At 45.2% G+C, this 16,244-nt stretch overlaps 1 protein-coding gene across 2 annotated transcripts in view; it reads left to right on the top strand.

Moving 5' to 3' along the window:
- Positions 1 to 4,474: 4,474 nt before the first annotated feature.
- PHAF1 (phagophore assembly factor 1) overlaps positions 4,475 to 16,244 on the top strand; it is a 35,566-nt gene continuing 23,796 nt past the window's right edge. For both annotated transcript variants that reach the window (XR_014591009.1, XM_083870418.1), the window contains exons 1-4: positions 4,475 to 4,514; positions 4,876 to 5,003; positions 9,726 to 9,808; positions 13,545 to 13,628. Coding sequence is in view for 1 of the 2 variants with exons in the window: in XM_083870418.1 (XP_083726544.1) it covers positions 4,940 to 5,003; positions 9,726 to 9,808; positions 13,545 to 13,628 (231 nt within the window). In the remaining variant the exon portion in view is untranslated. The remainder of the gene's footprint in view (positions 4,515 to 4,875; positions 5,004 to 9,725; positions 9,809 to 13,544; positions 13,629 to 16,244) is intronic.

Below are 16,244 nucleotides of genomic sequence, written 5' to 3'. Positions count from 1 at the left end.
GGGTTATCCCTGCACCTCCTGCCCGGGTTATCCCTGCACCTCCTGCCCGGGTTATCCCTGCACACCCTGCCCGGGTTATCCCTGCACCTCCTGCCCGGGTTATCCCTGCAGCTCCTGCCCGGGTTATCCCTGCACACCCTGCCCGGGTTATCCCTGCACCTCCTGCCCGGGTTATCCCTGCACCTCCTGCCCGGGTTATCCCTGCACCTCCTGCCCGGGTTATCCCTGCAGCTCCTGCCCGGGTTATCCCTGCACACCCTGCCCGGGTTATCCCTGCCCGCCGCTCAGCGGGGCTCGGGGTGATTGAAAACCACCCCGACAGGGCAGGGCAGGGCAGGGCAGGGCAGGGCAGGGCAGGGCAGGGCACGCTCAGCGCAGGCGAGGAGGGGAGAAATGCTGAGCCAGGTAAGAACGGGACCAGCGGTCTCCCCTGGGAAGGTCCGGGGTCGGTGCTGCCCTGCACCCCATCCTGGCACTGCCCAGCCCGGTGGGACTCGGAACCCTCGGCTGTGGGATAAATCCCCCCGAAGATGCGCGATAATCCCTCCACTGGAGAGTGCGAGGCTCCCTCTTGGAGCTGCCAACTCTGTTTGGATCCATCCCCAAGTGCCAGCCCGGAGCCCCGCAGCGGGAAATGCACCTCCGAAAAATCAGAGCAACTTCAGAGCTTTATAGCAAATGTCTTTCCTCCAACTGAATCGGTGCTGCCAAGGCTGGGATCTGCTTTCAACCCGTTTTTACGAGCAGCCACGGGGCAGATTTTCTTACAGACTTATCCGTGCCGCTCTTGGATCCGATCGGGAGAGGGCAGCTCTCCCTCGCTCTGAGCATCGCTGCATCCCCCGCCTGCGGCCCCGGGGAGCTCCTGTCCCTCCTGGGGACTTTTGCCATTTTCTGCTTTCTTTTAACCGGCTGGATTGAAACGTCCAGCTCTTCTCAGCCAATATCTCCCCGCAGACGTGTAGAATTTAGAAAAAAACCTTAAGTTAAAAAAAAAAAAATCAGAAAAATCTTAGAAAAAAAATCGGTAAAAATCCATTAATCCCCTACAGCTGCTGATCTCACCCCAAAATGTGTTGGCATCGCAAGGCTTTCGTAGAAGCATCTTTGATGGATGCACCCACTGCCATTCATTCAGTCAGAAAAATTAACAACAGAGTCAGGCTTTAAAAATTGATTATGACTTTCAGAAAGCTGTGCATTGCTTCCTGAGCCCTGGGGCTGAATTTTCCAAGAAGTGCTCCATAATCTGGAGAGTAAGAAGGGTAATTTTATTCTTTTAAAATTTAAGTTTTGCCTGTCACGAGCAGTTGCCAAAATGATGGTGCTTTGCCCAATCTGCCTCAAAAGTGTCACCCTGCCTGGAGTAACTGGGAGTCTGGGGGGTTTGATTTCAGCTGCCCATGTTGGTTACCACTTGGGACCTTTGGCAGTCTGGTTTGGTGGTGGAGACACACAAAGAACCTCCATCCCAGCACCCCTGGATGGATACTGGCTGCTCCTGGCCCCTGTATCCAAGGGGGGAAACATCCTCATGCCCATGAGAAGCTCAGGGGTGCCTGCTGGATTTGGGGAAGAAGAGGTTTTGGGGGATCTGGGAATTTTCATAACTGGGAATTTTCATAATGGGAATTTTCATAACTGCTGGCTCAGCTGTGCAAAAAAACCCCAAAAAACTCCTAACCCAGCTAGCAGCTGGATTTCCAGGTGGGAGAGGTTCTCCAGGAGACAGGAACAAGCCAGTGCCCAGTGGAGATGGGGCTGACCCTGGGGGTTTCCCTCTGGAGCTGGTGATCACCAGCAAACCACCCACTGCCATTGAGGCCAGGGGCTCAAAAGCCACCCTGGAGCTGCTCTCCTTTGGTACAACCAGACAGCAGCCATCAAACAGCCTTGGGTGGGTTTTCTGCCTTCTGTGACTTGGGATTTGGTTTCTTCTTTACTTGTCTTGCCTGACAGAACGAGGAATGTGGTCTGAAAGGAAACCAGCTGCTCTGGGAATCCAGGGAGGATGCCTTAGGTGCATGGGGGAGTTTTTCTGCACCCAGAGAAGGAGGGGGCTTGGGCTCTGTGGTGGATATGGGTGCAAGGAGGGGCTCCACCTCAGCTGTGCCTGCACTTGCCCTCCTTCAGGAGGCTGAGGTGGGATTTTCAGCCAGCTGGGATTTATTGCTGGTCTGTGCTCCTCATCCTGGGGATCCCTGCACTTCATCAGAAAACACTCAACCCTGTAGGGTGCCACTGCCTTTTCCTGCCCGTGGCAGCTGCACTCTGCCCTCCCAACAATGTCAGGGGTGTGTTTGGAGCTCGGGGAGGAGGTGACAGACCTTTGTAAATGCATCAGTGAATGTTTTAAAGGATAAAGTCCCAGACCTGGCAGTGTCCAGCCCTTCTCCACTTAGTCTGGAGTTTGGGTTGATGTGTGAAAATGGGTGGCAGAGGAGAGGCACACTCAGGAACACACTTTTTTTTCTGCCCTTGTGTTTGGCCTTTTTTCTCCTTGGTGAATTCGGCTTGTACTTGTGATACTCTCTTACAAGGGATGCTGAAACTTTTTTAATGGAAGCCCAGTTTTCAGCACTGGGAATTCAAAGGGCATCACCCAACACAAGAATGAGGTGGAGAAGGCTTTCTGCAAAGCCCAAAATTATCTGTACCCACCTGTTTTCTACCCAGCACCTCAGCCTGAGGGCTTCACATGCCATGGACCTGCTTAATAGTAGGGGCTGTGCTTTGTGTTCTGTTAAATGAATGAGGTATACAAAATTTCTTGAAGGTATTCCTTCAAGTAGCTTTCTTATGGGTGTCACAATACGAAGTTACATATAAATAATACATATTGTATATCTACAAATATATATATATATTTCATACATCTATAGTGAGCTGGAGAGAGGCAAGTGGCTCATAAGGATTAGCCCTGCTCCCAGGAGAGGAAAGGCTAATTTCTGTTTTTGAGCCAATAAAGATGTGTCAGAGGGCTGGAGTGAAGGGGAAACATTGGCAGCACCTCTGTGCTTTTCAGCATATTAAGATGTCACCATGCTTGGATTAAAAAAAAAAAAAAAAAAAAAAAAAAAAAGCAAGGCATGAATAATAAATAGAGCAACATGCAGCTGACTTCAAGGGAAAGCTGATTTCCCTGGGGCTTGCTCCACGCCATATACATTAAAATCTCACCTGCTTTGACAGCTCCGTGACCTGAAGAGAGATGCTGAGAAATGTGGTGTTCAGAGCAGAGCCTGGCTGAGGTCCTGCTCCCAAACACGACTGGGATTTCTTTTTAATGCTTTGATCCCCCCTGCCAGGGATGGCTTGCTCTGCCTGTGGGAAGGAGCCACAGTGCAAACCTAGCTGAAATAATGTTTGACTTTGTTTCTTTCAAAATATGCAGTCTCAGATTTCTGTGTTGGGCTGTGAAGGGTGTGCTTTATTGATGTTTTCTGTCCTGCTGTGAGACAGTCCATGTGAAGGGGCTGCCTTGCTGCAGACCTTGCTGGGACATGGTGAGCACAGGGATGGGGGTCAGGCTGGGACTGAGCATCCCCACCTGGAGGGATGCAGCAGAGGAGAGGGGACAGAAGATGGGTGTCACCCAAGGAGATGTTTATCTACTACCACCCTCAAATAAATGTAGAAAAAAATGCATCTCACCCCATCCTCTGCCCCTCCTGGAGCCTCAATCTGCCAACAGAAGGGCTTACAGCTGCTTCCACATCTGCACCCTCTTGAATTTCCATCACTTACGCAGGCCTGCTCCAGAGGAGGTGTGAGCATGGCAAGGGTCCATATCCTTATTTTTTTTATTTTAGTTCTCTGCTTATTTGGGCAATGCTTGACCTGGTGCCTTTCATCTTGGATCGAGTTTCCACCATAAAAAGCTGGGGCTGGTGTGATGTGGGTTGTCCCAGGTGGTGGCACATCCTGGTCTACCGGGAGAGTTCAGTTTCCTCCTCAGCTCTGCGGATATTTCTGGCACTTGGGGTCTTTGGGTGTAACCAAAGCAGGTTCCTGCACGGTGAGCCCTGTCCCAAGGGAAATGTGGGTTTTCCTGGGGTCAGAACTCCTGGCTGGCACTACCCCTGTTTGCTCAGACAACATTGCAAAGCCAATGACCTCCTTTCTCCTTTCTTCCTTACTGAGTCACCCCCGAGCTCGTCCCGGTAACTTCGCTCGTGCCACTGACTAATTTCTCCTTAGCTCTTCTTTCCTCCACTCTGGCCTTTCAACTGGAAAAACTGGCTGGCCCTGGGTTGTGGTTTGGGCCGGTTATTTTGTTTTGCATCCCGAGGTTATCGCGTCGGCTCTAACTGGGGCTGTAGGTCTGAACCTCGTCTGCTGACTGGGCCGGAGTGGGACTCGAACCTGCGTCTCCCCCTCGCCAAGCCGACGCCTTCCCCCCTCGCCCACGGCCGGGGGGCGGAGCGCGCCTCCCCGGCCCCGCCCTCGCCCCGCCCCCGCGCGGGCGCGCCTGACGACAGCTGCAAAGCACTTTTTCAGCAGCCGCAAGTGAGGTGAGTCGCGGCCCCGCGGCGCGGGGGGGGTCGGAGCCCCCCCGTCCCCTCGGGCCGGGCCGGGGCCGCGGGGACGAGCGGCGGGGCCGCGCCCGCTCCCCTGCCCCGCCGGGGCCGCGCCGCCCGCGCTCGGGGACCGGCCGGGGCCAGCGGGCGGGCGGGGGGCGCGGGGCGGGCAGGGCGGCCGGTCGCTGTGGCGGCGGAGCCCGCGCCTCCCCCCGGCAGCCCCGAGCGGGGGCCCCGCCGTGAGGCAGCGCTGCCCCCGGGGCTCGGGGGCGGCCGGTGCCCTCAGGGGGCGGTGGCGGGGCCGGGCTCGGGCTGCCAGCTTCCCTCCCGCTTCCCTCCCGCGTCCCTCCCGCAGGGGTCCGGCGCAGCGACCCGGTGACCCGCCGTGCCAGCCCGCGGCCCCCGCGCTACCTGAGCCAATGCTAGATCTGGAGGTGGTGCCCGAGCGCTCTCTGGGGAACGAGCAATGGGAGTTCACCTTAGGTAAGTGTGTGCCCGGCCCTGGGCGGCAGCGGCTCCGCTCGGCGGCCAGAGGGGTTCTCCCGGCGCCGTCGGGGCGTTGGGGAGGGAAAGGGAGCCAGAGCCAAACATCACCTTGCGCTGTCGCTAAAAATACTAAACTACGAGCTTTAAGGATTTCCTCGCAGTTTTTAGTTTCGTCTTCAGCCTTTGCGTGCCAAGTTGTGCTTTGTTTATCTGATTGTGTGCTTTTATCCGCTCGTTTGCTTTCTTTTGTCTTGCCATCTAAGACTCGTCGTTCTTTTAAATAACTCCTAAAAGAGGAAGCCTGAATGTGCTGATTGTCACCTGAATATGTGTCAGGTGATACTGGCAGCTTCAGCTGTGCACTGATACTTACTATAAATGCTGTGCTTTTCTGTGCAAGCCCTTCATAAATGTGAGTCGAGTTTCACAATTTCTTTGTGTTGCTGTTGGGTTGCGAAATAACGGAGAAAGTAAACTTTGGAGATATTTTCTCAGGGTTAGATAACAAGTGTTTCTCCCCCCAGTCATTTGTAATTTTTGTGTCGCTGAGTCCTTCCCTACCAGGTATTGCTCTACTTGCTGTGATGGCAAAGAACTTTCCCCCACCTGATGCAAATTTGGCTGGTGCTCCGGCAGGACACTTAAGTGTCCTAAATGTCCACTTAAACGTGTAGTTGAAATGAGATGTGGATTCTTCGGGTAACTTGTGCTTTCAAGCAGATATTGACAGTCCTTAAAACTGAGAAAACACTGTCGATGTCACCTTTTCTCAGGGGTTGTGTGACCTGTCAGTGTGTTCCCGTTCTCCATGGTTGCTGTAGCTCTGTGTGCAGTTAATGGTGGCAGGAGTTGGGTAGATGTAAACAAGGCACTGTGTGTCAGCCCTCGGTGTCTGCCTGAACTTGGGTTACACTTGGGCTGCTGCTGGTGTCACCTGTGACAGCCAGGGGACAGACTGTTCCTGAAGACACTGTTACACAGTTGCCCTGAACTAGGCTGGGCCTAAGGAGTGGTGCTGTGCCTTGGAGTTATTTATATGAAACCCATGAAACACAAAGGGTTGTTTATGCTGCTGAGACTTCAGTCAAGTACAACTGGATGGTTACTGACAGGGCTAAATGGCTTTTGGAGGCTAATTATAGCACCTCAGGTCCCACCCTTTGAAATCTTGGTGAACTCCTTGTGCCCTAAATGCTCTGTGTGACCTTCTGCCCTCCTTTAGTGCCTGTGTTACCTGGGGAAAAGCCACCTCCAACTGCATACCCTGGCTGTCTCCATAAATACAGACAGCTCCCCTCCATTCTCAGTGCCAAAACAAGAAAAGGAAAGAGAAAATGTTTTTCCCTTTCCCAAGGCGAGCCTGTTAAAGCAGTCTCATGGTTAAAATTTTACAGTGTCTCTGTGCACACACACACACACGTATGGATGTGAGAGGGAGGAAACTCAGCTGTATTTCTTGGAGTAAACACAGGCACCACGTGATGTGTCTAAAGTATAATTAGCATGACCTGCTGGTGCCGAGCAGGAGGCTGACTAGGTATTGGGATCCTTACCTTTGCCGGGCACCAGCAGTGCTGTGGGAAGGTTGTCCCTGCTGACAGAGCTGGTTCAGCTCTGGTAGTGGCAGCAGAGTTGGTAGTGCTGCTGTAAATGAGGCTCTCACTGCCAGCACTGTTCTACTCATTATTTGTTTAGCTCTGCTCTTAGCAGAACTAATGGCAGTATTCCTGAACTGCTGCTGACTCTGGCTTCCAGTACTGTGCCCACAATGGAGATGACTGAGGGGAAATGCCAGGAAAATTTTGTACATGACTTCTTGGATTCTGTTTCTGGCTCCAGTGTTGACTCACTATGTGACTAGAGCGTAAAAAATTTACCCGAGACTGAGTTTAGATACCTGTGCCACTGCACCTCTTGGGCTACATTCCTGCTGTTCTAAAGGAGAGCAATTAAATACTAATTCTGTACTGCCTATAGCTATATTATTAGCGTTTGAGATGTGTAATTTCTAAAGCATACTTGCATTTCTCTTGTGCTTTTTATTTTCTTTTCCTACCAAGTTTCACGTGTCTTTATTTAATGCATTATGATTCATCTTAGATTTTCTTGTATTTTTCTCATAATCTTTATTCACTTCTCTATCCCCATCCCTTCAAGCCACACAGTCTTAGCACAGGCTGATGCTTCAAGCCATGATGTCCCTGACCAGTGTATGTGGGTGAACTGTCTGTGCTGCTTGTGTCACTCCAGCATTTAGAAGAGGGAAAGGTCTGTGACAGAAGAGCCCCAGCACTGGTCTGTGTGGGCATTACTGCCATGGCTCAATTTGGTTCCCTGTCTGATGTGCTGGGAACCATGTTTGCTTCCCTGTTCTCCTGACTGATGAGCAAGGGAAAAAGAATTCTTTGTTTTCCTCTTTGACTGCAAAGGCTGACGAACGTTGAGGAAAAAGGGGATGTTGTGTGTGAGAAGACTGGAGAAAAAGAACCCATTTTTTATTCCTCCTTTGACTTTCTGCAAATGGAGGCAAAGGGAGGATACTGGCTGTTGAACACATTTTGGGTCCTGTAAACTGTTCTTGGGGAATTTGGGTTGCTCACTGTAGCTCTGCTAAGCAGCTGCGTGGCCAAATCTGTTTGATTCTGAGCTGCTGAAAACTGAACCAAGCCAGTCCATGTCCATTTGCTTGCAGCCCGAGAGAGCTGTGAGTAAGGGAGTCACATGAGCCATGTGTTTGCACACTCACCAGCCCAGGGTTGCATCGGTTTACACGGAGCTGCAGCCCCAGCCCGGTGTTTGTGCCCTTCTCCCTCCGGGGCTTTGTGACAAGTCCTCACGGGCTGCTGGCACCATCAGTGCATGGGCACTGGCAGCTGGGCTGCAGCCTGGGACACTGCTTTATTTTCTAAATGAGCTCATGGTCTCAGCTCTGCAGGGCTTTTATGAATGCTGACTTAGGACATGGGGTTTAGATTCTTCAGTCAACCTTACTTTTTTTCTGGATTCATGCTTTTTACTAGGTTGAGAAATACGGAACTTTTGCAGCAGCATCTTTGATCTTAGCTCCTTGCTGCTATTTGTGTTTCTGTTCCATTTTGAAAATATTATCTAATACATAATAACTGTCATCTTCAAACTCTGCTGCCTAGACTGCAAGGCAACTGCTATTTCCTAGATAATAGGAAACAGTGCTGCTTTATTGTGTGGCTCTGCATTTTAATTTCATTAGCTTTATTAAAATAATAACTCTTCTTTTTTTTTGCTTAATATCATCTACTGATGTATAATTTCTAGCTGCAAACCAAATTGTCCCCAGAATTATGGGCTAAGGTGTAAACCAGTTCTCCAGACATGTTTGTATATGGTATTTGCAAATTGAATCACTATAGTTCTAATCTGTACATCTGTTTTGCCAAAACTCAATTTCATCATTTCTGCAAAGCTGCAATATATGGGCACAGCAATGAGAATGATATTTTTGGGGTTTTTTTTTTTTAGTGGTATGCCATGATTACTTTAAAGCAGTACCCATGATGAGTTAAGTGTGTATGTTATAGATTGATATATATGGGAAGAGAGAGAGAGTTTTCTCACTTTGATGCTGTAGATAATATCTAAAAGGTGCTTTAAGACATGACAAACTGTCTGAGTTTGAGACCTGTAGCTAGTAACTAAAAGTTTTGAATGTAATAAAAGTGTAGGTTCTGAGGTAAATTGTCCCTAATCAGGCCAACTTTCTTAATATTTAAAAACTAGAAATAGAAAAGGACAGGCAAGGAATGGAAATGAAATGTCAGATAACTAATACAAATTGATTTGCAGCAGTTAGTAGGAAAATAAAACTTCACAATTATGCGCTCATAACCTCACTTTATAAATGCCTGCCTTGAATCCAGGAATGTGATCACATTTCATTTGGAAAGGCAACAAAGGTTTTTGATGTGATAAATGATGAGATGCTGCAGTGCTGTTTTTTTCTGCAGAATCAGCTGTTCCTTTCTGCTTTCGAAAATATATAGTTGTAAAGATAAGATATACGCTAAGGAAAGAAAAAAAGCCCTTGAAATTGTATGAGGCTGACTGTAAGTGTATTGCCTCAATTGAACCAAGTTTTTAGTATGTATATCTTGTGTGTAAACTAAGAATATAAAGTTTCTTCCTTGACACAAATAGAGCTGTATCAGCAGCTGATGTGGCCTCTTAGGTCTAAGGAGAATCATTGCTCTGTGTTAATATTTGTATGTGTCTGGTGTGAATACCCAGTACTTCATCAAGGTTAATAAAAGATTGTGTGCCATAAAAAGTGTTTCAGGAGCCTATTGAATGTGTATAGGAGTGCTCTAGCCAGCTCCAGTGGAGTTTGAGATGGGCTGTTTTGTCAGTTATTGGACTGATGACCCCAAAATCAGAAAATTTTGTGCATAGGCTGTGGCAAGCTCTTTGCTTTTTCTGCCTGAACTTTACTGTTTAATTCTGTGTCTAGAGATACTTTTTTCATATATGCCTAACAACTGGTAGATAAACAATGACTTTTTGTTTCCAGACACCAGGTCTGTGCTGATACCATGAGTCAAGTCAGCTTGTTTGTTGACCACGTACCTTTCCTGTTGTAACTCAGTGTTTGCTGATGGTGGTTTGGTTACCTCATGAGTAACCTTGCTGTTAAAAATCTTTGTCAGCTGGTCTCTGCAGTGAAGAAATCCCTGTTTTTATTTTCAGGAATGCCGTTGGCTCAGGCTGTAGCAATTCTTCAGAAACACTGTCGCATTATCAAAAACGTCCAGGTTCTCTACAGTGAGCAGGTGAGTAGTGCATGGGCTGGCCAGGAAATGCACCTCATGGTGAATTAAAACATGCTTTGTGCTCATGTACATATTGTGTGAGTTGTGGGGCTACTTGAAATTGAACTACACCAAATTATTGCCACCACAGGAGAGATGCAGCTTTTATACGTTTCATGATGTCAGATGTAATAATCCTCAGCACAGCAGTACAGTGATTTAACAGCTATCAGTTTTGTATATGCAATGGAGGAGTGGCATTGTTTTTCCTTTAAGAAGTGAAATGTTATGTAATTAGCTGGACAATTTAATTCTAGTCTATTTACTTTATCATTGTGAAGTAGTGCTGCAATTTAAAGAACTGAATCACTCATTACTTTCTGGTTTTGTGTTTGGTCTGGTGGTGATGAACCCCACAAAAAACCTTCTGCATCTTTTCTCTGCATTAAGTTTCTTCTGTGTTTGACTTCCATCAAAAAGGGGACTAGCAGTAAAACCCCTATGCTAGATCAAGTAGAATGTGTTTTTCTGATGGAAGTGCAAGGGGAGATAGGACAAAGGAGTCTCAGATGTCTCAAAGGAGTCTCCAGATGTTTTATGTGCCGTGCACGTTAGTAAGAAGATGATATTCATATGGTGCAAATTACAGCTCTTTGCATCAGGAAAAAGAATGTTAGTTTGTATCAAAATAAGGATTCAGGCCTTGTGCGTTTGCAGTGAATACTGGATGGCTAAGAACAACCTTGACTCTGGTGTTCAGTGCATACATATTTCATGTCATTAAATGAATTATATTTTCTTTTCTTTTCACTTTATGTGAATTTATGGGTTTTATGATGACTGAATTGCAAATCTGGCTTCTTGTCATTAATGCATGGGAGCGTCTGTCTGGCAGTGAACACATTCCTTCCTTTTTTTTGTGTTCTTTGGGGATCTTTAGTTTTTCTTACCACAGTGCATTTGAATTATTTCTAGGGTTGTTAAGATAAATGATGAGATTCCTGTTCCACTCAGACTGTAGAATCACAGATGGATTAGTGGTTCAGTGCTAGTGAGGAGAGGTGTAACAATCCTTGGTTTTTTACACCTCTTGGAAAGTTACATTGTTCTTGACTCTATACACTGAACTCCTCTTCTGGCTGCAGGGGGCAGGTTTAGTGGTTTGATTTTTTTTTTTCCCCAAAATGTAATAAATGTAAAGATGTTTTAGCATCTGTATAATTCAACAAAATAGTTCTTCCCAACTTTCTGGGATAGTTCTGATGATTATTTTTTCCTCAGTGCCTGATATTTTTTTTCACACACCACTCGGGACCTGCATTTGACTGTCTGGCTCTGTCCTCACCCTCGTGCAGAGTGTCATGCATTTCATTAGCAGCTGAGCACAAAGAGCTCTGTTCTTAGAAGATTCAAAGCTTTAAATTAACTTTGTCATGCACAACTTCTATCTGGAAAAACTGTACATGAACAGCCTTCATGTTTTTCCTCTTTGCCTTGTAAAAGAATGCCTTTGAGCACAGTGATCAGATGTTATTTAAAAGTGTTGCGTCTAAAGGACTGAATTTCTGATCCTGGAGCTCCAGCAAGTGAGTATTTCCTTTCAAAAATTTATATGGCAATTAAATGCAATTAGATCTGCCCATGGTGCTGTCTTTAACTTGACATAAGTGGGATGCCCAAACTGTGCCAAAAAAGCTTGATGAATCCTTTTCTGTGAATAAAAGAATTTTAACTCATTTTTGGTCAGTTTAAATGGGGTACTAATTGTCTTTGTTTTCCTGAGCGGCTTCTTCTGGATTTTGGTTGATGGGATTGTTCAGTGATGAGTTTTTTCCTGCATCTTTATGTAGATTAGCAATATAACTGCACATCTGTGGTGCTTCCTTCAGGAGGATCTCTCCTGTTGCTTCTTGGCATCATCTTTCATACTTGAGGTTCTATTTTGTGTATTAAAAGTCACATGAGCTAAATTTGTGCCCTTGAATCTTTCCATGTATTAGAAAATATGCCAGCATAGAACAGAAGCTATTTGCTGTACTAATTATCAAGCTTTTCCTCAGATGTTTGGGGGTTTTTTCCACCCACTCAAAAGTACTTGTAATGGTCTCATTAATTTTGAAATAACCTTCTGAAAACTGTTTAGAAACCAATGAAATGCAGAGCAAATCCCATAGCAGAACAACTCTGCTGGTGTATTTGAATGTCAGATTACAAAGGGTTTTTTTGCTCTATCTGTAGCCTTTCTAAATTAGATTTGTAAGGGATTAGAAAACGACTGATCAACATTAGGCCTTTTTATCTCAAGCTTACAGTTGTGTTGCAGTGCTGCTTCAGTTCTACACAGAGCCATAAAATTTGTCAGCAAAAGTGAGGTATTGATGGCATTGTCTGAAATGTTGTGAAAGTTTCATTTAGGAGAGCATTGACACACCAGATCACTGGTGTTCAGGAGAGATGAGCTCAAACTGGACCAACTTCAGGAAAAGCTGCTGCAGTGATCCAGAGGAACAGGAAATCTGCATCACAGGGGATGGAGAGCCCCATGGGTTGTTTCAACCTAGTGATGTGGAGTCTAGGATCTGATGACTTGACTGTATGATTGGGGAAGGGGTGGGACATGCACACAAAAATGCTCAGAAAGTATCAAGGCTAGAAGACAGTGCTGATGTGAGAGAACTGAGGATGAGAATTGGGCTTTTGACAGTCAAACCCCAGGGCTCCTCTCAGCAGAGCAAAGTAAGATAGCTTATACTTAATTCATAAAAGGGCTGTGTGGTGTGGCTGTCCACTTTACAAGCCTTTATTTGGCCCAGTTGTCCATCCCCATTCTGTCTTTTGCTAGAAAACTGCCTGTTGCAGTTCTAAGGCATGAATCCTGCCGCCTCCCTGCCATTCAGCCTCTTTGCTCCTCTGAGGAGACAGCTGGGGAGGGAAGAGCATTTAGAAGCAAATGTGCTTTAGATGGTACATGATCAAAGAGCTGACCTGGGCCCAAGTGTCTGTGTGGGTTGCCCTGGTAGGGCAGAGAGCAGCTTCCCAGTGGCCCAGCAGGCTGAGGGGCATGGAGCCTATACAGACACCAGGACAGCCAGTGGAATGTCTCCTATTGACTCCAGCAGACTGCAAATTAAGCCTTTAGTTGTTATGATTCACAGTAACTAAGGAAACCTAAATTCACAACATCAGAGTCTGAAGCCTTCCTTTTGAGGCCTAAAAAAGGCTGTGACAGTTTGATTTTTTGAAGTGGAAATCCATCTCTTTGTCAAGCACTTGCTTGGTTCTGATGTGAGACTTGGTATTTTTGTGCACCAAGAATGCAACAGAGACTGTCCCTAGATGATGCCTCTGATGCTAAACTGGGAATATTAATTTCCAGGGTGGGGTTTTGTTGGTTTTTTTTTTTTTTTTTTTTTTTTTTTTTTTTTTTTTTTTTTTTTTTTTTTTTAATGGGGTTGGAGGTTATATTGTTTTGATTTTTGGTTTTTTTCCCCTACTTACAGTATTGGACAAAGTACACTTTTAGGAGTTTTTTCAGAGCACAGATATTTTGCAGGCACTTCTATTTTTTTCATAAGGAAACTGAAGGGATTGAGAGGTTTGGCCAAATGTATTTTAGTTATGCTTATTCATTGAACAAGTGATTGTTTTCTGAGGTACTTTTGTTTTCCTAAAGTAACCAATTTATACTTTCACAGTGATGTGTATCTTAACAAAGTAGTCTTGAAATTAACATATTTTTTGTTTGTTTGTTTTACAGTCGCCTCTTAGCCATGACCTCATCCTTAACCTGACTCAGGATGGAATCAAACTGCTGTTTGATGCTTTCAATCAGAGACTTAAGGTAATGAAACACCCCTCCTCAAACAGACAATGCACAGCAAAACCCTGGGATGTATTGATACTTAACAGAGCATAAGTATGTGGCTCCTTTAGACATTTAATTTGTAGAGTCCTCTCCTGTGATTATGAACTGCATTTCTTCAGTTTGGAATTTAAATCTTTGTGGAAGTAAGACACCTTACCTGTGTTCTGGAGATGTACAAATGCCACAGGAGTGTGATGGTGCAGGGTGGTTGCACTTGCCCATCTTGTTTTGAGTGGCACAGAAAGTGCACAAGGCCTTTACTAAAGCTAAGCCTTGGGTTTGGAATCAGATCATCATTAATGCAAACCAGTGTTGTTTTCTGCCCAGGTTGTTCCTTTATCTGGGCTGCCATTTTATTTATGAAGTTAAACTTCCTCCTGTTAATAGTTTTCATTTAAGCCAACTTTGTAGAGTACTCGTGTGGCTGTGAGTGTGTGATTCCTCCAGAAAGCCACATCCAGGGCTCTTGTGAGTGGCTGGCTCCTGCACTGACTTCAGTTGGTTCTGGATGAGTTTTGGTTCTTGCAATTGATGTATTCAGTTTTGCTGTTGTGCTTTTAGGTGACCAAGAATTGATCTGCATCTCTCAAGGATGTTTGGTGTAGTTAAGATGCAAAATAAAAGGCAGTCACTGCCTTCCTATGGCATTTATCCTTGCAAAGTATCTGTAATGGCAGTGGTATTTTTTATTCATGCAAAGTGGGCAACCGTGGGGCTGTAGGGGTATGACTACATGAGTACAAAACTTTGAAAACCTCTTAACTGGCACCTTTGACATATCTGTGTGTAATTTCTTAGTTATTCAGAGTGGGCCTTTCAGCCAGACCAGCTGTGCTGAGCAATTGTCACTGATTCTCACCTGGTGGGTGTAAATTTCTCTGTGACAGAAGTGTTTAGGTGTTGATTTGGCTAATTGGGTGAGAGTGAACTGCTCTAACTGCTGTGCTGCTTAACATTTGAAAGCAGAAGTGTGGAATTAAACGTGATACTAAAAATTGACTGCTGACAGTTTAGGTAAGTCTGGAATATGGTGCTCACATCTATACTTGCAGGGTTTGGAACAGTGGTAGGTAGTGGCCCTGTGCCCTTTACTCACATCTAAAATAAAACCAGCAGAAAAATACCACTCTCTAAAGTTCAGCCATTACTTTATCCCAAAAATTACTGTAGGAGAGAAGCATGTGCTATCAGCTGAAACTCAAGCTCTTTGTGTACTTCATATGAAATTCTTGAATAGCAACTCAGATTAGTTGTTGGAAGTACTTATTTCTCTAAGAATAGCCTGTAACACCATGATATACTAGTATTTATTTTTTTAAATTATATTATAAAAATACACATTTTGAAGAAAATTTTCAGTTCAAATTGAGCACAGCTGAGGGGACAACTGAGCACTTTTTCCCCAGATTGCTGTTTGTAATTGCCTTATGGTAGTTTCTGTTCATGAAGTCATTCTATAATCATGGAATTCTTGTTTTTGGCAAGTTCCTGAATTTACTTATTCAGACTGTGTATGTGGATTTACAATTTTGAAGAGAATATCTTGAGAGTTCTTTGTCAGCTGTACGAAATCTTTCTATCTGTATGTAATTCTGCAGGAGACTGAATTCAAAATTGGCAAAATCATTTCAAGTACATGGCTTGCTGACTGACTTTTTGGGGGAATGTTGCAATCCTGTAGTGTTTTTGAGGTGCTGTAAGTAGTGTATACCCTGTTTCTTCATCTCTGGTTTCTGAGGGTCTGATTTTGTCACACCCAGTGTGCTAAGAACCAAGCAAGAGCTTTTCTTGCCTTTCTGTATTTCTTGCTTTTCTGTATTTAAAAACTAGTTTTAAAGAAAAAACCAGAAACCCCAAACTCTTCTGGTATGTGTTTCTAGGTTTGTTTCAAAAATAAAAAAAATACAGGCAAAACAATCTCTTCTGTTTTGTTGTGGTTCAGTGGTCTAGTGATACTTCTGTTTGTTTGAACTATGAATAGTCAAGCTGTGTAAATGCATTCAGTGCTATGAAAACTTGTAAAAACGTTCAGAAAGCTTTCTGGAAGAAATTAGATGGGATCAGTTCAGAAGTGAGCATCAGGAGTTGTTAAAGGATATAGTAGGTGTAAAGTAATGACTGTTTTTAAGATGGTGTGACTCTGTGTTTCCAGTGTTGCTCAGCAGCAACAAAATTGGAAAAATCAGGAGGCCTTTATGCTCTTTGTGTGTTGTTTTTTTTCTTTAATATACACTTGGTAATAAATCTGACTGTGAAAGAGTTTGAAATTCAGGCTACTAAGATGGAAAATCTTGACAATTCCAAGGAAGCTGGTGCAGGAATAAAGTCTGGTGCAGCAATAATCTTAAGAAGTTGCCTCCCTTTTTTCAGAGGGAAGGGAGAAAGACACCTTCAGTAGCCAAAGCATTGCAGGAGATGTTGCTGATATGAATTGGTAGATCCTGGGCCAGGTTCTGAAAGCAATTTTAGCATTAAAGTCTCATTAAGGGAGCATTAAAGATGTGTGCTCCCTCTGAGGTGGAGAAGGAGTTGGGTTTCACAGCATTAGTCTGTTATTGCTGGTAATAGACATGTGAACATTTTTTTAAAGTC

The sequence above is a fragment of the Zosterops lateralis genome (genome assembly GCF_965231275.1).
Source record: "Zosterops lateralis genome assembly, chromosome: 12".
NCBI classification, from domain to species: domain Eukaryota; kingdom Metazoa; phylum Chordata; class Aves; order Passeriformes; family Zosteropidae; genus Zosterops; species Zosterops lateralis.
Note: the sequence above shows the minus strand (reverse complement) of the source record. Positions and strands in the feature narration are given on the sequence as shown.